The 21490-nt window shown below is 35.8% G+C and overlaps 1 protein-coding gene across 3 annotated transcripts in view; it reads right to left on the bottom strand.

Moving 5' to 3' along the window:
- The window catches only part of LOC149782457 (uncharacterized), a 177500-nt gene that overhangs the window by 45316 nt on the left and 110694 nt on the right, over positions 1-21490 (bottom strand). For all 3 annotated transcript variants that reach the window (XM_089933876.1, XM_089933877.1, XM_089933878.1), the window contains 4 exons: positions 18813-19309; positions 17089-17244; positions 4245-4469; positions 500-562 (listed from right to left, as the gene is read on the bottom strand). In XM_089933876.1, coding sequence (XP_089790002.1) covers positions 500-562; positions 4245-4469; positions 17089-17244; positions 18813-19309 — 941 coding nt within the window. The remainder of the gene's footprint in view (positions 1-499; positions 563-4244; positions 4470-17088; positions 17245-18812; positions 19310-21490) is intronic.

Raw genomic sequence — 21490 nt, 5'->3', positions numbered from 1 at the left:
TGATGCATGTGTATATGTATCCAATAGCATTTGACAGCACCTCAGCACAATAAAGGCTATAAGGTGCAAATTAAAGGGATGGGGTGTAAATAATGTCAAATGGCAGCTGATGGGTGACAACATTATTAACAAGGATATGCATACCCAATTTAAAAAATAAGAAAAACTTTTTGAACCATCCCAAGCATACAGGTGATTACAAACAGGAATACTTATTTGTATTTTAATTACAATATTTAATTTGAAAAATTTAGAACCACGACTTTACATCCAGTTCATTATATTATCTGACTGATATGTCGTTTATGCTTAGGAGTCTCATTTGAAGCTCATCTACTTTTAACACAATCATAAAGTTTAAATTGTTAGTCATATATAGCCACTGGTGCACAACAATCAGTAGGCACAAGTAAAATAATACGAAATATGACCTTTGAAAAAGTCTGAATCATTCACATATAATAATTTATCTTGGACTGTAGCTGTGCTGACTTTTTACCTTATCAACTTGGTCCTCCAGTGTGGTGACTCTTTGCTCAAACTCTTTCAAGAAAGCTCCTTTCTATTCAGACAAAAATGAAAGCGAAAAGAGTGAACAATTCATTCAACACTGACATCAAAAACATGTTACATTTCCATGACTGGTCAGTACAGTGTCCCTTCAAATTCTGGCTAAAATCCACTCCAACCAATTAAAGTGTTCCACAAACAATACTGGTGAATAAGTCAATTCTACAAAACTCAGAGGGGCCATACAATGAAGGAAAGCACTGAATTTGCAAAATCTACATTGGTATACTGGATTTTGAGTGGAGAGGTTGAACAAATGCTCAGAATTTCAAAAAACTTTCACCAGAGGTTTTTATGTGTGCTTCTTTTCCATTTTGCATAGGCCTTATTTCTGGCATTGCCAGCACACACAAACACCAAGTCTGATACATGTGTATATGTATGCAATAGCATTTAACAGCACCTCAGCACAATAAAGGCTATAAGGTGCCAATTAAAAGGAAGGGGTGTAAATAACGTCAAATGGCAGGTGATGGGTGACCATATTATTAACATGTATATGCATACCTAATTTAAAAAATATATTTAATGACTTTGTACCACTTCTGTGAAATTTTAAATATATAAGAAGGTCTTTGCATACCTAATCTAGTTTGCTCATATGGAAAATATTTTAAATATTCTTCAAAAAGCCTTTGTAAACTGAAGCTTTTTTACTGGACTCCCTTATATGTATTTATTCATCGGTTTACTTAATAGTTCAGATGTTAGCCTAGAGGCCTTAGAAAACCCTATCACTTTAGTAAGAAAATGTCAGAAAAAGAAAAAATACTGAAAATAACATCCTATAAGATACATTTGATCCGAAGGATACATTTTTTCATTATTTTTTTTTATTCTAGAGATATTCTGATATTTTCTTAGTGTAAGTGATAGAATTACAAAGGCCAGTTGTTAAACTATCCCTCTGAGTAGTGTGAATTTTGTTTCTGTAACTAAATTCCCTCTCATTATCAGCTCTTTAATAATGGCAGAGCTGCTGCATCTATAATATTCCAAACAAAGTTTTCCACATTTCACACACCTTGTTCCTAGAATATTTCTGTCCATGTATTTGACTTTTCGCCTGAAATGGCAAGGTGCTCATATTTATGTATCACCACTTTCTGTGCGTTGTTCAGTTAGCATCAGGGCCCAAGTGGTCAAGTGGTCTAAAGTGCTCACCATTATGGACCACTGCCATCTCACCTCTGTCTGTGTGGGTTCAAGACTCGGGTTTGGCCAATATGGGTATGTGAGAAAGCTTGCCAGTAGCTTCCTGTGGGTAGGTGGTTTTTCATGGGGGTTTACCATGTTCATCCTCTACCAGTTATGTTGACCACCATGTGTTTAACCTATCGTGAGAGAAAAATAGCATTAAATCCTTCAACAAGCACTGGTCAACTTTGATTGGTCTTCAATGAAAATGTGCTCAGCCATTTCTTTCTTCGTTTCTATGTTTAATACTGATCACAAACATGCTTGTGAAACACCAAGCCTGGATAATCAGCAGTTGACTGTTCAAATAATCTTTCAATCATAGCATGAATTGAAGGTTTGATTGAGATCAAGGACTAAAGACAAAAAGGACAATAAGTTTATCAACCTTACTTTTATAAAGAAAAATCATTTTACATTTTTAAAAACCTGCATTGTGTATGACAAATCATGGGAACCACATGTAATTTGTACAATCTTTTCTTCATTGGGTTTTAAAAGTAGCATAATTCTTAATCATTTTTCAAGAAACCCGTGGCAGATGACTGACAGCATCTCTAAAAATATTAAGATGAAGAATTATACAAACCTTAGAGAAGATAAACCTTCAAAATAAATTTTAATGTTAAGTACAACAAAATTAAAATAAAAAGTAAAGATGTTAAAATTATAAGAACATATAAAATAAAAGATAATGACAAAACATCAAAAATTCTCAAACGATTGACAAAATGTGGAGAATAAGCACTATTACCTCCAAAATTCCAAGCTGGAACATAATCATAAATATTCTTCATCAACTCTGTCACACTGATTAAACGTTGACACACATGACAAGGGTGTCATCCACTGTCAGTGGACACTGGCACTTTATGCAGTTCATGCTGATTTATACAATATTTCAGTTAGTGTATGGAATCTTCATCTTTTAAAGTGTAACTCCAGAGCAGCCTTGGTTGCTTTATCTGCCTTTTCATTACCCTTATTTTCAAGGTAACTAGATAATCATCAAAACCTAATACTTTCTTTCCAGATTGCAACTCATATTTCTAAAATATGTGAGATATTAGTGGGTTTTCCATTTAATATTTTGCCAAGCTTTCTGTGTGGAAATGGAATCTGACATGATGGATTTAGTTTTCAACAGGTTTCAATGTACTTGATCCATCTGAATCGCTGAAATTGCAATGGTATATAATCAGACTTCATCTGTGGTACCCACCAGGTGCCATGTGTTTCAAGATGGCAACTAAAACCTTGTCTCCATTTTTCTAACCATTTTAATACAGAGATGCATGACTACAACATAATGTTTTGATTTCATCAAACTTGGTATGAAAAAATAGCATTAATTAAAGATCTCTTGAACTGGCAAAGGTAAAATATAATTGGGGAGGGTTTGAAAACTAAGGTTGCAAATTTTCAAATGTAGAACTTGGTGGTGCAGTAAAGTTTAGTTTCTGAACATGCAAGGTTTAGTATTAGGACCTGAAATATCTTGTGCAGAATTAGGTTGATTAGCAGACAGTATGGAAGTATATTAAGCCAAGTCAGCTTTAATATGTTCTTTGTTTACATAATCTTCACGGACAAATACTTCCAGTCTGACAAAATGATCTATTGTGTACCATTGATGTCTAAATCTACAATGAGCGTCCGATAGTATTTTGTTAGATCAAGATAAAAGTGGAGTCAATCGTGGATCATCCGCTTCATAGTTGTGCAAATGCAGTTTGTTTATGATAAATCTGTAGTGCATTTAACACTTCTGAATTGGCACTCAAAGGATTGTACTAGGATGAGCAAAACATTTTGTGAAAACTTACTGTGTCACTATTTTACTGATAGAACATTTTTTTAAAAATTCAATTCTTTTCAAAATGAATGTTCAACTGTCTTTAAAAATGAAACCTATTTCTGTTCTGAATTGATAATAACACTAGAATATATCCAAATACACATTCATATGCATAAAGCAGTGACACAATACAATATGTTTTCACTGGTACACAGGTGATGCTGTTTGAAAGATATGCAAGTTTTTAATGCTCTTTCAAAAACTTGTCCATAAAATATTAAAAGAAATTGATGCAAAAAGGTGAACTTCACCAGAATAACGACTATCTATTAAAAATGGTTCCTAATGTGATTATAAAATAAGTATTCAACCATTTCTCTTTTTGCTGCTAATGTTCATCCTTTTCTTAATATTTCAGAGGTACCTCAGGCCTTTGCTTATGATGCAGTCTGTTTTAGGACTCTACTATGCACAAGTCAGTGAGGGAAAAGTGTACATGAATTTAACTTTAAAAATTGCCAAATAAGGATGAAATGATGATTGCTAACTTTGTAACAGTCTCACAATTTTTAAACAATGAGATGGTAAATAAATACTGACATTATAAAGGTTAAGAGAATGGCTTTAAGTGATTATTTTGTTAATAACCACATATGTATCCATGTCTTTTGGAAGTTACCTGTACAATTTCCTGCAGTAGCTTCTCAAATTCAGATTTGTCTGTTTTTTTCTCATCAAGCTCTTTTAACTTTCTTCCCAATTCACAGACTTGACTGTCCAATGACTTAATTTGTGGATTAATATCAGAATGAAGGGAATGAATCCAACCCACTTGTCCTTGAAGGTATGATAATTTAGCCTTAACTTCATCTTCCAATAATATGAAGTAATTAACATCACAAACCTTAAGAAAAAGAAAAGGAAAAATCTGTCACAGTTATTATGATAAATACACAGAATTCAAGTGAAAAGGGTTAAAGTCAACACGAATAACAAAAAGAAAATCATTAGCTTTTTATTTCCTTTACAAAACAACTATGGATAAATTCTATGTATCTACGTATTCAATATCAGAGTAATGCCCACATCGACTCAGACTGCATATTATACAACTGTCCTATGCTTAGTAATTCTCAATGTATTCATTAGTAGGCACTGTCTGAGTCCATTAATCAATATAACTCTATGACTGGGGCCCTAGTCAAGGCATGTGGCCTTGAACAAAACGTCTGTGCAAAAACCATCATTTTCTTCTAGGACTTATCATGACTGTGACCTCTGCCCTTCAGACCACTTGATCTATAGACCCCATTTTAACTCTTGGTGCAAGTCATGCACAATGCTTGGTCAAGAAATTTACACTAGACCAGATCTTATTATGTAAATCCATTTCTGTTTAAATGTTTGACCCTCAAATCAATAGGCCTCTTTCAAATTTTAAGTGCAAGCTTTCCATAAACTTTGATGAAGGTATATGGCTGAGAATTGAAGTTTTGCAGAAACTATTTTTTCTTCTTTCAGTAACAGTGACCTTTTGACCTCAAGACTGACAGGCTTCTGCAAGTAGGATTTATGCACAAAATCTAATCCAGATACATGATGCAAAAACCAATATTATTGTGCTTAAATAATTTCTTCTTTCAGTTATGATCTGGACCTTTGATATTTTAACCCCAAATTAATTACACCCTTTCCTTACCCAAAGAACAAGATCTCCAGAAAATGTAGTCTTGGAATGTGTTGTAGAACTAATGTTATAATATAGAAACCCTTTATCTTGTTTCTGACAGGACCCTGACATCTGACTTTTCTCCCCCGAATTCTATAAATTCCTTCCCCAAATACAAGCAGATGTAAATGTAGATGTAAAATGATTGGTGTAGTGTATAATTATAATTATGTAATGCTATCCTGCCACTGATACATTGCTTACTCTTCCGGGGCACAAGTCCCCTTTAATTCCTTCCTCCCATTAGCATGGGAAGTTCTAGAACAACATAAACATAGTCCAGTCTGACTTCCATGGCATGCAGAATATGCCTCCTCTTTTACATGGACATAGATTACATTTAGGACAGCAGAGCAGGATGGAGGAGGGAATCACTGCAATAGTGATAAGTATGTTTTACATGATTATAATTAGTTTAACCCTCTCATCCATAACCTATATCTTAATAGCAGTAATATATTACATGTTACTATTTTATTGCAGAATTTAAAGGTCTGAAGAGATGCAGACAGTCTCAATAAAATGTTAAAAGTCTTTTGCACTTACCCTTACTGAAGGAGTTTTCCCTACTACAAGCATTCAGAAGGTTAGGCTACTATTTGTATCATTACTTATGGGCCCAATGAAACAAATGTCTTCACTCTGACAAAGACCCAATATAAAAAGAAACACAAATGTGCAACCACCAAAATGCAGCTTTCATAACATTCTTAATGAAGGATTAAAATAGACCAAGGAAGCAGTGATAGCCCTAACTTCATGGGCTGTAATTCACATTAAGGAACGGTCCCTCTCAGTCAAACTTGACCAGCTTTCTTGAGTGATATGACAATGCACCTGAAAAGGGTGGATGCTGGATTATTAGTAGACAATAAGAGACACTTCGGACCCTTTCTTTCTAATTAATAGCATCTAAATAGAACCGCAAAGCTATAACTAGGCAAAGAAGCATAAGTGGTAGTGGAGTTACTGAAGGTGGCATCTTCTTTGCCAGAAACCCAGTTTTGCAAAGAAGAGAAACATATCTCCTATTTACTACTGAACAACAAACAACCTTTTTTCACTGACAAAGCTTATGCCTCCTCATAAATGCCAAGGAGAGCTGGATGAGTTTTTAGAACCAGGTTCTCAAAAGAAGTCTCGCTCAAAGGTTCATAATGGAGTTTTGATAAAGCCCATAAAATGCACACAAATCCATCTTGGCATCAGTGAGCAAGTTACCAGTCTCTGCAGCACAAAATAACTGATAAGATTGGAAAGATAAGGCTCCAACCTAATGAGAATATGAGCATTAAAGGACTGCCCTATAGCAATTAATGGTGGAGACCAAACAGTCTCTCTTTTTAAACTGAAAGAGAAGCATGTCTGCCACTGCATTTAAAAGAAGACAGCTAGGATCAACATGTTTCCTATTGCAGCAACAACCGATCCTCCACCTCACATCGTTCACCTCAGAAATTAACTGCCTCCAAGCCTGGATGATGCATTTGCCAACCTTGTTTGAAAACTGGTCCTAGATAGATGATTGCTTAAGATCAGCCAAGCATGTAAGGTGGAAAATCTGTGGATCAATGTGCTGCTAACACAGATCCTTTCTGTGGTGATCTTTTGGATGGTCTACCAAAAGGTCAGGAAACACCAAATCCCCGGTGATCTTTCAATAACATACTGCCTACATGTGTTAGAGACATCGTTTGTTGTTGGCTATTTGACTCGCTCATGAGCAGAATGGCAAAGTTGGGGGGTTTTGGGGGTTTTTTTTTTGTTAAACAGAGCCATTATTTTTGTATGGAGACCACTCTTTATTCCAAATGCCCATCTTATCCTACTTTTTGCAAAGGCTCATCTGTCTTTTTGCAGTTCATACCGGTTTGCCTTAGATCTGAGACAAAAAAGTCTAAAATCTGGATACAAAATCGGATTCGGACCACGGGAGAATTTTCAGTAGAAAAAAGCCGGGTTCATAAAATGAAATTTTTTTATCTGTATTTTGTAGTGGAACTAGATATTCCAGATTATTTGGTATCATTGTAGAGCTACATCTGTCTACCTTTCTATAATACCACCCACTTTAGTGTATCATGCATGACCATGGTGCTACAGAGCTTGGCAGTAAGCTACTACCTCCTGCCCCGTTAAGTCATCGCTAGGGGTTAATGTGTTAAAATCCAAGTCGAGGCTTTGTTGTCCATTTGGGAATAATAGGATGCAGCACAATCTGGTGTATGCTTAAAAGAAAGCCATAAAACTATTACATAAATTCTGCTGCAGCAGTTCAATGTGTGTCACATTTAGAGATTGTCTCCCCACTAATGTATCAATCAGGGAAAGGTGAGGCAACAGTTGAAAGGGGGTCCGGCATTGATAGATTTTCCCTCCAAGAGTATATCAATGAAAATGCCCACTATACCAAATTTGAATGAGCCGCAATACAGAGGGCAAATAACAGAGTGAATAGGTAAATGTACTTAATATCACTGTTTGCAAGTAGCCAGGGCTCATCAGCCTGCATGTCCAATGGCAATTTACATCTCCCAGGAGTAGAGTTGAGCCTCCTGTTTGGCCCCAATGCCAGTTCTGGCTCCCAGTTATAGGGCTGAGCCTGTTTTTGCAATGCTCCATGGCATAATGCTCATAACATACTATCGTGCCCCTGTGCTGGAAAAGTACTGGGTTGATGACAATGCTTTGGTATTTGGCAGACTTGAACTTCCTCAATTGAGCTTAAGTAAATTTGCTTTTAAAACAGTTCAGACTTCATGCCTGCAACTTAATCTTGGTGATTAAAATTGTTGCAAATTTTCAGCACCTAGGGAGGCACTAAAGTGTCTTATTTTTGCTCACAATAGGAAACATTCTTTTACTGTCACTGTTGCTGATCACCAACTGAGAAAGGCAGGTTATTTTCAACAAGAAAAATCACAAACTTCGGCTGGTAGGACTTGAGTAGCTGGCTTAAAGTAATCAAGAGCTGAAATCTGCTGAGGGTGCTCTTACTTTTCCCAGCATCTATATGCCTTTTGCCAGCAATGTGCTTTTTCATATTCTGCCACATGCCACTAGGGGCCCGTATCGTTGCTTACAATTTATGTGTCATTGTTATATAATACATGTATGGCAGGTAAATTATAAGCAACGATATGAGCTTCTGTGCACATTCCCAACTGTAAAATTCACAGCACACTACTGTGTGAAACGCATAATGTATATTGATGTTTGATGGCTGAATGCAATACCAATTTTTGGTGTAGTCCAATCTATACTTTCAATTTGTATGGAATACATATCATTTTCCGTGGAGGTGAGAACATTTTAACTGTAGTGTAGCTTAATTATGAAATGTTATTAATCCAGCAGATAAAACGTCAGACGGTTAACAATTAGTGGTGTCGGTGCATGCATGGAAAAATATGGAATCAAGCAAATTACAATAAATGCTAATCTTTCAATATCTCAAAAATTCCTACACTCAAAAAAGTTGGCTTCATTTAGTGTTTGTTTTAAAAAAAATACTTTGGGCCCTAATTTTCATCATGATTATTTGTAAACTTCTGTTCTAAATATAGATTATATGCTTTACAATGCTTGCTACATGGCAAACTGTAACAACTGGATATAGTTCTACTAACATAGCGACTAGTAATACAGGACCGTTATGGGCATCAGCAACCACTGCTGCTTTTTTGACTAGCAGTTAACAGGATACAATTTATTTTATTCCCGATTTAAGTTGATTGAGAATTTGAAAATTTGTGATTTTTTTGCATGCGGTGCGAATCTATGAATCGCTATTGAGAGTTGTGAAATTCATACCAAAATTGTGAGGGTTGGCAGGTCTGACAAAGGGTGTAACCAGGCACATCAACTTGAACAGACAAAAGCTTGGCGTGTGAGATGTAATCTCTGTAACACTGAAAAAGTAACAAACAATGCAACCCTTTAACAAATGTGAGAAACAATTCTCAATTGCTGGCTTAATAGACAAACACCTCATTCTCATGCACTGATCAAGGAAGACTCTACCATCTGGCATCATTTACCTTGGATGTAGAATCTGTCTTCAGGCCTGAATGATGCAACTGGTGAGCCAGCCTGAAAATTTGTTCTGGTGGATAGATCACTTTAGATGAACCAAGCTGGAGAATAAGGGCTGCATGTAGGAGGAAGCCTCTTTTTGTTGTGATAAAAGGGAATAAGAACCTGGATTGATCTATCATCAGACTGAGATGATAACTGAACTATGATCATTGGGAGCAGCTTGGGCTCTGATAATGATATGGACAGTGATATTCTAATTTTAGAGAATTGAGGCCACAGTCATGACAGTGAGAAGGCGTACACAAACAGACAACCCCACTGGAAGCGGAATGTGGCCACTGCCTACGCCATCTGATATGGGTGTGGACAGACATACAATGGAAGTCTGTTCCTGATCTGGGTAAAAAAGAAGCCAACAGAGGCTTTCCTCACAGTGTAAAAATAGAACTTTGTTACAAAGTTGTGCAGAAACCATTCTATGTGGACTATTTGGCTCAATCTAGATGGACTGTCCACTAATACCTAATTCTTGTCCGGAATGTAGCAGACTTGGGTGTGATGTCCTGAGGTTGTTCAACATAGAAGTTTCTATACCTCCATGCAAGGATAAGGGCATGTGTGCCTCCCTGACATCAGATATATGCTACGATAGATGTATTGTCGGAGACCATGGCACACTGACTCCTTACTCTGCCAATGTATCCTTGCAATGCTAAAAAATATAACCTTCATTTCTAGTTTGATGTGGAGGGACAATTCATCCTGAGTATAGTGACCCCAGCTTGCATGGTGCTAGCATGTGCTGTTGTTCCAGTGGACATGTTTTGAATAGGAAGGTCCAAGTCTACCTCTTCATGCTTTGTGTTTGCTGCTTTGTTGAGCTCATGTTGCAACTGCAACTATGTGGGTATCCATGTCAAATTAATGTCAACATTGGTTACCGTCATCCACTATGTGAGTATCCATGTCAAATTAATGTCAATATTGGTTACTATCATCCAGGGCATCCATGTCGATATTGGTTACTATCATCCAGGGTATCCATGTCAAATTAATGTCAACATTGGTTACAAAAATCCAGGGCATCCATGTCAAATTAATGTCAATATTGGTTATTGTCATCCAGGGTAGCCATGTCAAATTAATATCAACATTGATTACTGTCATCCAGGGTATATATGTCAAATTAATGTCAACATTGGTTACTGTCATCCAGAGTATCCATGTCAAATTAATGTCAACATCGGTTACTGTCATCCACGGTATCCATGTCAAATTAATGTCAACATTGGTTACTGTCATCCACGGTATCCATGTCAAATTAATGTCAACATTGGTTACTGTCATCCACGGTATCCATGTCAAATTAATGCCAACATTGGTTAATGTCATCCACGGTATCCATGTCAAATTAATGTCAACATTGGTTACTGTCATCCACGGTATCCATGTCAAATTAATGTCAACATTGGTTACTGTCATCCACGGTATCCATGTCAAATTAATGTCAACATTGGTTACTGTCATCCACGGTATCCATGTCAAATTAATGTCAACATTGGTTACTGTCATCCACGGTATCCATGTCAAATTAATGTCAACATTGGTTACTGTTATCAAGTATGAGAAGTATGTTGTTATGCTCCACATTGGAGCAAACTTTAATCTCCATGTAAAATGGGACCATATAATGGTTGCCCCAAGGATGTAGTCCGGCTTGCTTTTTGGCATACCCTAGCAAACTGTTATCTATCTGCATGGGGGGCATTCTGTGCATGGCTGAGCTCACGGAAACTGCTTTTGTGTATCAATGGCCTTTCCCTATTCAAGAACTGAGGTACATATTTGGGTTTGTTCTCCATGATTTTGTAAGTGTATGTCAGAATACACAAGTTAAGCTTTGTCACTTTGTGCAGCATAAAATACACAAAGCATTTATAGTCTCACCTTTCTGTTCAAAATAGTAACTGTCGTGGTTTTTTTCTTTTTTGCATGGTCCATGTATACATGGTAGGTCCCATATACCACCAGAGATTGGCTGCTAGCTACTGTTAAATCTATAGCTACATACTGTACCGAGGTCTTGCTTTTTGCCATCCTTTTGCTGCCAGTCTGAAGTTTTATGCATCTCAAACTTATAAAATCATGTGAAGATGAAAGTGCTGGTGCTTTTTGCAAGCACGTTCAACCCGGTTGGACACTTTGCCTGAGTGAGAATCCATTTCACATGGTAGTAAATACAGAATCGATCAAGGCTACACAAAAGCCCTGTTAGCCTTACTGACACTATCCTTGCTGTTCCAGTACGTTTTGCAAGAATAACTAGCAATGGGTTGTGTGAGTGATAATTGTGGTGCATTTTATCAGGCAGTACCTCCTATAGTTTATGTTATCAAACAAATTGTACTCCGTGGCAATGTTACGAAATGCTGTGCTGCACCCTTGTAATTCCTTACATTGTCAAGCAAGAAGTGATTATGAATGCTGACACCACAACCAGGGGCCATGCAACAAACAGCAAAGTTCATGCTGTTTCTCCCTAAACACCATCTCACTATCTGTCACACCACAGAACCATTTGTCAACAACACGTATCCATATGATGAGCATCAAGTACTTATCGGCTATCTCAATAAATTTGGCTTGAGATGAAACAATGTATTGCACATACTTATCGAGGTTTAACAGCAATCCGCAGACCGGAACCATTTCTGCACTGCTGTAGTTAAAGATGCCACTATGACTATTTTGTATCACTATTACAAGTAAAGTACTTGTAGCAGTACCAGGTCAGCTGACAACCACAACTGTATCTTTACTTAAAAAGATCACAGGTGCAGATCCCAGCAGGGTCATAAAAGATTCAAAAGTTTATGTCTAAACCCTTCTCAGCAACCTGCCTAGTGTTATGGCTGGCCATGTTGTGATCTTCAATGACAACAGGCACTTAATGGACAGTAACATGTCCGTTCAAAATGTTTGTTGAATATAGGATGTTATGTATATTTGATTTAATTATATCTTATTTAATATATGTTTATTTCAATTTAATTGTTTAGCAGTTTTAATTTTTTAATTTTTTATTACATGCTATTGTAAAGTAAATTTATTCTCTAGAGATATACCTTTCTCAGAAAATAGTTTGACCTTGAGTGTTTGAGTGTTTGTTTAATAAACGCCAGGTGTTTATATAAATCCTGACCTTGTTTCAAAATTTTTGGCAACCATGTAAAGAAGTCCTATTTTATTTTAAAATGATGGTTGTTGTTGAGGTCATGATGGGACTTCGTGTTTAAGATGAAAACAATTTTTTTATTTTTTTTTATTTCTTAGAGCAAAATGATTGGTTTCTGTCAGGACCACACTGGGTAGACGTGATCTTTAACAAGCACTTAATTTCTATGAGCTTCCAGATCATGATCATGTGACCCCCTTGTTTATATTTTAGAAGACCATATAACCTCTGTTTAGGAGAATTATTCTCAGTTGCAGCTGGGTTTTTCTTACATTGGAAGTTGTATGTTGTGCTGTTTGGAGTTATTTCAAATTACTTGGATTCAAAAGGATTAATTCTTTTTTTCTGGAAAATACATGTGGTCATGCAAAATTTTGAACAAGGACAGTTTTTTTAAAACAATTTTGTTCAGCTATCAGAAACTGGAGTGATAATTCTTGTTTCTACAAGGAACTGCAGACTTCAACGCTACAGATTGCAGCATACGTCATCGTCTTCCATCTTGGAGTCTTCCTCGGGATTCGAACTTATAGTCTGTAGAACATTTTGTTATTAGGACTTCAAAAATTTTATTCTTGGATTATTCTTGGATTATTTTTGGATTTGATTCTATAAAACTGTAAGTTCATATTTTTTTTCAGGGAAATAAATTATTGTATTTTTTCAAAGCTTGTTGTTTTCACTCCTTCTTGTGTTACTGTTTATTCGAGCCTAAACACGTGACATAAGGAAGACCTAGCCATGAAAGTGGCCATGTCAGGGTCTTCAATGACGGGCTCAGGTGATGAAATACAACCCGATATGGAGGCTGTGTGACCATGTCAAAGTCAATGATGCAACAAGACAAATTATGTACACTAGCCATATATCATACCTACCAGCCAATGTCAAGACCATTGGACAGCAGTTTCTTGCAGGTTTGGCATAATCTTGGAACATGTCACCGGTAGCTTACAGGACCAGTTTAGAAAGCAATCATTAATACAGGCTCTGGGACAGGTCTCACCAGTGGGTGCCAGACACCTTAATGGGTGGACCATTAATCGTGTATTTAACAGATATCCAAAATGAGACAGTGGTAGTACATAAAGTAGTGCTATTGCTAGGTTACAAACATGCACTTCCAAAATGTTAGCAGTTTTTAATCTCAGCAACATGGATGCTGTGACCATCCCAGGTGCGGAATTTTACTTTATTAGGCTCAGTGGGAATGGAAGTGACTACATTTGGTCGGTGAGTTCAATCCCTTTCAATGGGCACTTGGAGGCATGAAATAGTACTTCTGGTGTACTGTGGCTCAAAACAGAATATATTAACTAGCCCTGCATCAAAGTTTGCTACTGGAGACGACACTAGGTGTGAGGGCGTCAATGTTTATGCAAAGATGTACTAAACCTGGCCACTCTAACAATTATTGGCTTTCACAATTAGAACCTGAAAAAGTACTTAAAACTTCAGCATTACAAATAGCTTGAAGACAAATACATTGGTAAAAGCAAGAAACAGCATTTGATGATGAAAATGACAAGGATGCAAAGAGAACTGACACTAAGCAATGGGGCTAACTTTTTATGGCAAAACCAGGGCCCTCATGCTTCCTCAAGCACAACTGCCACTACAATGACAACACAGTGTTTGATTCAACAGTAGCTATGATGGTACCTTTTCCTGCATTTTTCTCAGTCCTCTACTCACCCATCTCATGAGCAGAAAAACCAAATTCAATTTCGAGAAAGACATGCCCTGCCACATCACAGTAATTGGCCAGAAACATTATCATTAAACCTTCAAATAGAGGGCACTGCACTTAGTAAGCATACTGGTGGGCATGTTGAAGACCATGCTATTTCCACATTTAGCAATATCAAACAAACCGACCATTTTTACAATATAAGCACCACCAGAGAGTAAACACCAGTCAAAGACTAGAGGTCCATGTCTGCAGTCTATGCAGATCAATTAAACTATTTCATTTCTCATAGAGGAACTATAATGTCAATGTACCTAAACAGCCAGGACCCATACGATTTGTACCTGGAAAGAGATGCAAGACTAAAGTATATAAGCTGGCAATGGCTGAACACTGTTGCATCATATACAAAGGGACAATCACTCATTAAGAACAAAGGATGGCATGACACGACACTGACAGTTGTCTGTTGGCAATAGTGAGATTGGGATTGGAGTACTGTCAACGATAACTGCAACCCTGATAGCCTTTGAGATCACTGCTTTGAGTTATAGCATGATTTCGGTCAGCAGAAATGTTATCAGCTGGTGCCAGATCACGATGGCTAAAAGGCAGTGAAATTCATGTCCTCACTGAATCAGAGTTAATTAATAAGATTCCTGACTGCATATAATGAGGTGCTGCATACAAATGCCATCTTTGCAGAAGAGGTTGACAAATATATGAATGGGAGATATAAAATATATGCAGTGGTGCACATGGCATACACCTCAGTGGTGATTGATGAAATGCCAAAAGGAATGAATCACCCATGGAAGAGCCAAAGCCCACAAGATCATAAGAAGTCTCGCTGGATAATAAGCTATGCATTGTCTATCAAAACAACAGAACCAACAGAAACAGTGAAATCCACAAAACAGCAGCATTCGACTTGAGGCCTATCGCTAGCATGCCTCATGCATATGATGTAGTCTTTGAGTAATGTGTGGACAACCAATTTTCCCTGCTTTAACGGAGAACAACAACTGCCTCATTTGTCATTGTTTTTCTTTGTAAATACTGTCACCAACAAGGCTGCCACAGTCAAAGTTGCCAAAGGCACCAGTTAAATGCATCAGTGTATACTTTAGCAAATAGCTATACTATGGTGAATCTAAATGGCCCATTTCAAGCCATATGGTAAATAAAAGGTCCTTCTAACTAGCATATAACTTTATTATAATGCCTCCTTGCCCTTTTCTCCTCTCTCTTTACAATTACTTTGTCTCGTCTCAAACTAATACATGTGTAGGCAGTAGACATTCTTTTCATGTCTGGCTGAGCAATCATCTGATTGATTTAACAGCTAGGACTAGACTTTTCACCACATGCATATACAGTCAAACCTACCTGACCATGTAACCTGTACAGAGCGGTCAGCTGGTCACAACAGCTATTTTAATTTTTTCCTCATCAAATTTCCTATGTAAATGTTCTTGATGACCAAGGCATTGTTTAAAGGCATATCATGTGAATTAATGTGTAAACATTTCATATCTTGCGTGTATTCACTGTAGTCAAGTCACACTAAGTCTAACTCAAAGGTGTCAGTATGTTGGGGTTTGAAATTGAGAAATTTTTATCATTAAAGGAGTGTTGAAGTAATTCATTTGCTGGATCGAAGGTAGCAAAAGTAGTCATGTTATCACATCGTCATAATAAATCTGCAGGTAAACCACCATGGCCATATTTTTGCTCAAGAGCAGTAACAAGATTTTCAAGATGGATCCTATCATGGTCATACTGAGCATCAGATCAACACCAATTTCATTTAAACATCAAAGAAGGCTTCTGTTAAAAAAAAAAAACATGTCATGATGCCTTTCTGTTCAGGAGGAATGTCAATAAGATTTTCAAGATGGCTGCTGGCACAGCCATGATGGAAGTCAGATTGGCATCATTGTTATTTATGACAACTAGACATTGTAAGTCATCTTTAACAAAAACACAATTCTAATAAGATCCTCTATTAAAGTAAAGTAGTAATAACAACATTTTCAGGATGACTTAAGTGATGGCCATTTTTTTATTTTAAAGCAATGCCATTTTCATTTAAGACCAACTAGACCATACGTTGAGTGTGAATATAAGTTTAAAGACGATCCTCCAAGTACTAGCTATAGAAAGCATGTGTTAAGGACTACAGATAATAAGCCATCTTATAATACACCATATTATAAGCTCTTCTGGTCTGACATCAGTTGAGCTAACAATCATTTTGTAAAACCCATCCTTCTTGAAGGAACGGTAATAACAATATTTTGAAGACAGACACCATGGTTGCCATACTTGATGTCAGATCAGCACCTTGATGAGCATAATTATTTCAAATATGCATAGAACAGAAAATCTTGAATGTGTCCAGAATGCATCTCTTGTATGAACAGAATGCATCTCTTGTATGAACAGAATGCATCTTTTGTTAAATGCATCTATTGTATTAACAGAATGCAACTTTTTTATGAATATAATGCATCTTTTGTATGAACAGAATGCATCTTTTATATGAACAGAATGATATTTTGTATGAACAGAATGCTGCTTAATAAAAACCTAAACTGTGCCCAATCAGGTGAAATGCACTAACATCTTTAGACAAAATACTCCAAATGAAACCGTTTTGTGTATGCCTTGATAACTTTAAAATTTTCATTTTTTAATCAATTGGTTCAAAACATACACAACTATATTGCTTATTAAAACTTCTCATTAAAATAAAATTTAAACGTTTCAATCTATGGGAGATATCTGAAAATAAATATGATGCCAAAAAAGAAAAAATCTTCAAAAACCTTCTCAATGAACTTCTGGGCCTCATCCGCCTTCCCCGTTGCTTTAAGTTTCTGATTTTTGAGCAAGTTGACCATGTTCCTTTTGTAATCCTGTAATTTTGTATTTGATATTTTCGGTTCACCTCCATGGATGTACTGATTCCTGTCTTTGCGAACCTGTAATGATATTTAGATGTATGTTTTATAATCAAAATTACTATTCAGAACCTTGGAAATGTTAACAACAGACAATTATATTACAGTGATAACATTACATCAGACATTTATATTACAGTCATAACATTACAACAGACATTTATATTACAGTCATAACATTACAACAGACATTTATATTACAGTCATAACATAACAACAGACAATTATACTATAGTCATACCATTACAACAGACATTTATATTACAGTCATACCATTACAACAGACAATTATATTACAGTCATACCATTACAACAGACAATTATATTACAGTCATACCATTACAACAGACAATTATATTACAGTCATACCATTACAACAGACATTTATATTACAGTCATACCATTACAACAGACAATTATATTACATTCATACCATTACAACAGACAATTATATTACAGTCATACCATTACAACAGACAATTATATTACAGTCATACCATTACAACAGACATTTATATTACAGTCATAACATTACAACAGACATTTATATTACAGTCATACCATTACAACAGACAATTATATTACAGTCATACCATTACAACAGACAATTATATTACAATCATAACATTACAACAGACAATTATATTGCAGTCATACCATAAAAATAAACAATTATATTACAAGCATAACACTTATTGGTAACAATAAAATGCATGACCCGGATGATGTTTCATGATGAGTGACCCAGCTGTACTTTATGGAAATACATAAAAGTATATATAAACCACACAAAGCATTGACATTATCAGCATTTTGTCTCTAGTAAAAAGGGATCTCAAATAAGTCTGTCAGAGTATTAATTTTACTGTAGTTTCTGAACATTTATCAAGCATACGCAAGCTGAATAACAAAGTTTATTTATAATGTAATACAATTTTTTCCCAGTGTTCCATTTTACCTATATAAAACAACAAATTATAACCTTATAAAGAAAGAATATATAGAGGATATTTGCTTGAAATGAGTGAATAATGGATATATTTCATTGAGTGGATGAAAATACTAGAGTTTTTCACCCACGAGATGAAATGTATCCGTTATTCACTCGTTTCAAGCAAATATTCTTTTTATTTTATGCTCACATAAGTTGGCTACCTAAAGTTTGTGACACAGTAAATTAGCAGCAGATTTCTTACGGTAATGTCAGCTGTTTACCATACATGTTCTGCTGTGCTATGTGTACCTGCGCACAAAATTAGTTCCACATCAGAGTGATAAAAATTAACTGATATTTCCAGACTAACAAACTACAAGTTTCAAGGATAACAGACAATGACATGTACATAAGTTAAAAGTAGTTCACTGACAGAAAATCAATGGGAGGTAAGTATGTTCTGACCCAGAAAAGTAGTTCCTGTAGTGAAAAAATATTTTTATTGAAATATCAATATTATGTTAATTAGAAAATCGAGTAATTCACTGCTTAGCATAATATATATATATATATATATATATATATATATATATATATAGTTTGATAGATAGATAGTGACAGAGTGAGCAAATAAGAGAGGGTAAAAATATGTTACCTTTCCAGCACCCTCCTGAATATGTCCAAATTCTGCTTCTTTAAATCTCATACAATTAACAATGAAAGTTAATAGGGGACTAATATCACAATCAGAGGCTGAATCTTTATCCTTTTGATCATATTCTACAAAACACTTTGCCACTGACCAATGTTGTTTTGGCTGCCGGACTATATCTTTGTTCTTCCAGTCAATGACATATCTTTCAGCAACAAAACCTTGAATTTTTGCTTTCCACCTTTCCTCACAAGTTATGCATAGCCTTGCATTATGCAAGCACTTACAAGATTTAGAGAGAGATATCAGTTCCCTGTGGATGGCCTTACTGACATCCTCAACACAAGACTCAAGTACCTCCTTAAGTGTATAAAAGCATAATCCTGCCTTCTGCCAATTCTTGTGTTCTGGATCTTGGTGGTAATTTTTTAGTGCCTGTAGGGATGCTTGCAATTCCATGGTGCCTGGACTAATTCCGTCTTTTATATGAAGCTGATGTCCTTCAAAGAATTAAAGAAATAACAATTATACACTTTATGAACATGTTCAGTTGACAATTTTCAAATGCTATAGTGTACATTCCACCAGGATGGTGTATGATCATTACTTAAATTTTTCATTTATACCATGCAAGATAAAATCTTGCTTTTTACCTTAATTCATTTATTTAGATCCACCTTGATTGCAAAGTTTTCCTGAATTTGCCAAACTGTCCAAGCACATCATCTTAATTGTTATGTCTATGTTCTCAAGTTCCTTGTTCCAAGAATTTGTTGTTGCATTAATGTACATGTATACGATAAACTAACAATAATTGTATGTCAGCTTTTGTTTACATCGGCAACGATTATTTCTGCTGATGCCAATTATACCTATTGTTCTAATAATTGGCCTGATTATGAGTATGGCCGATTAATCAGTACAGCTTTAATTGTATGTCAGCTTTAGATAGGCAGAGTATACTATACTCGGTTACATGAGGTAGAGTATACTGGAGCTGAATATACTGTACTCTATTACTCTACTCTTGAGTCCTGAAATCAAAGTACTAGTCCCATACTTAGTACTTGTACTATGAAATGGAAAAGGACACTATACATTCGATAGTACATTGTGAATCACATCAGAAATTAGGCACATAAAGCTTTTCTGCCATAACATTAAAATTCAAAACTGAAGTTGATAAACAGACTAGACTTCAAGAGAATATTTTTAAAAAAACAAATGTACATCTTAATTCGATCAAAATAATTTATTATCTTCTACAGTAAACTTCGAATTATGTTCTTAAGATCTTCGGAAAAGACCAATCATATTGCATTCACTCTTACTAACATGTGTCCTATGTGAACTCGGTATAGCCTATCTGGAAATGATTACATTACCTGACCAGATTCAGCTTTCATAAAATATTTCCCAACTCTGAGTCCAGTTTCAGATCAAAGTTTGCTCTTTCACTGACCACTTACATATACATCTACATGGTTCATCATCATGTGATCATTATACTGTGATCAAGGCTGGGCCCGTACAGAAAAATCTCACCAGTTCACATGAGCTGCTCATAAGCTGCACATGAGAACCTTGTTAGAAACGTATGCAAATAGGGTAGATTTTGCAGGCTCATGTGTGCAGTTTGTTAGATCTTGTGAGCCAAGGAAAAACTAACCTGATTCTCACGTGAGCAGATTTTGCTCACGTGAGAATCTAACTTTTCACATGAGAAAGTAGAACTTAGAAAACATTCTTTTCCATTACATACAACCATGTTTGAAAATAAGGCAGAGTTCTAATTTCTCACGTGAGTTATCACGTGAGAAATTTGGACTTTGATTCTGATTAAACACTTATTTCAAATTTATTCAAAGTTGGATTTTCTCATGTGGGTTATCACATGAGCAATTTGGACTTAAATATTTTGTGTAAATATTGAATGTAAAGTTTCTCCATTATTGTCACACAGACATCATTTCTATTTTGCACTTGCTGTTGCTTTATTGGATTTTTTACATTTTAAAACGTCTTCAACTTATTTTCTCACAGTGAGTTTTAATCTTATTTTGACCCAACAGGCTACTTTATTTGAACATATTAAGGTTCATTTCACTGTTCATAAAACGAAATAATTCAGAATTAATGTCTCGTATAACCAGACCACCCATTAAACTTTAACAGCTGTCAAAGAATAGAGTTAATAACTTGCATACTATTTGTGGTTGATGTTTAATAAAGTAATCCGTAAAAAGGTGAAATGTTTCTCTCCCCAAAATACACAGTTTACAAATATAAAAAGGAAATAAAACTTTTGCCCTAAAATGAATCATAAACATATGATGCAACTCCTTTATTCACAAACTTCTAAAACCCCACTATAAAATTGTAAAACAAATACAATACATAGCCACATATCTGGAAAAAAATAAACACTGATGCACAGTCCTTTTGGCCTAATAAACTCTGAAGTCATTTTCCAGAAAATTTGGAGAATTACATAAACTACGTCGTTTTCTTCCATGCCTAACGTTCGCAAAAAAGTCAATACAATCTTATACTTACTGAATTGTGGAATTCGGCTTAGGGGTCATCCATTTAGCACGTATGCAAAAATCTGGCAAAGCTTGACCCCCCCCCCCCCGTACGCCTGCATACTTTTTACTCTCCCCCCCCCCCCCTTGCGTACT

This window comes from Sinohyriopsis cumingii, chromosome 15 (genome assembly GCF_028554795.1).
Source record: "Sinohyriopsis cumingii isolate HCF-2022 chromosome 15, ASM2855479v2, whole genome shotgun sequence".
In the NCBI taxonomy this organism is placed as follows: domain Eukaryota; kingdom Metazoa; phylum Mollusca; class Bivalvia; order Unionida; family Unionidae; genus Sinohyriopsis; species Sinohyriopsis cumingii.
The sequence above is the reverse complement of the archived record's forward strand: the minus strand, read 5'-3'. Positions and strand labels throughout refer to the sequence as shown.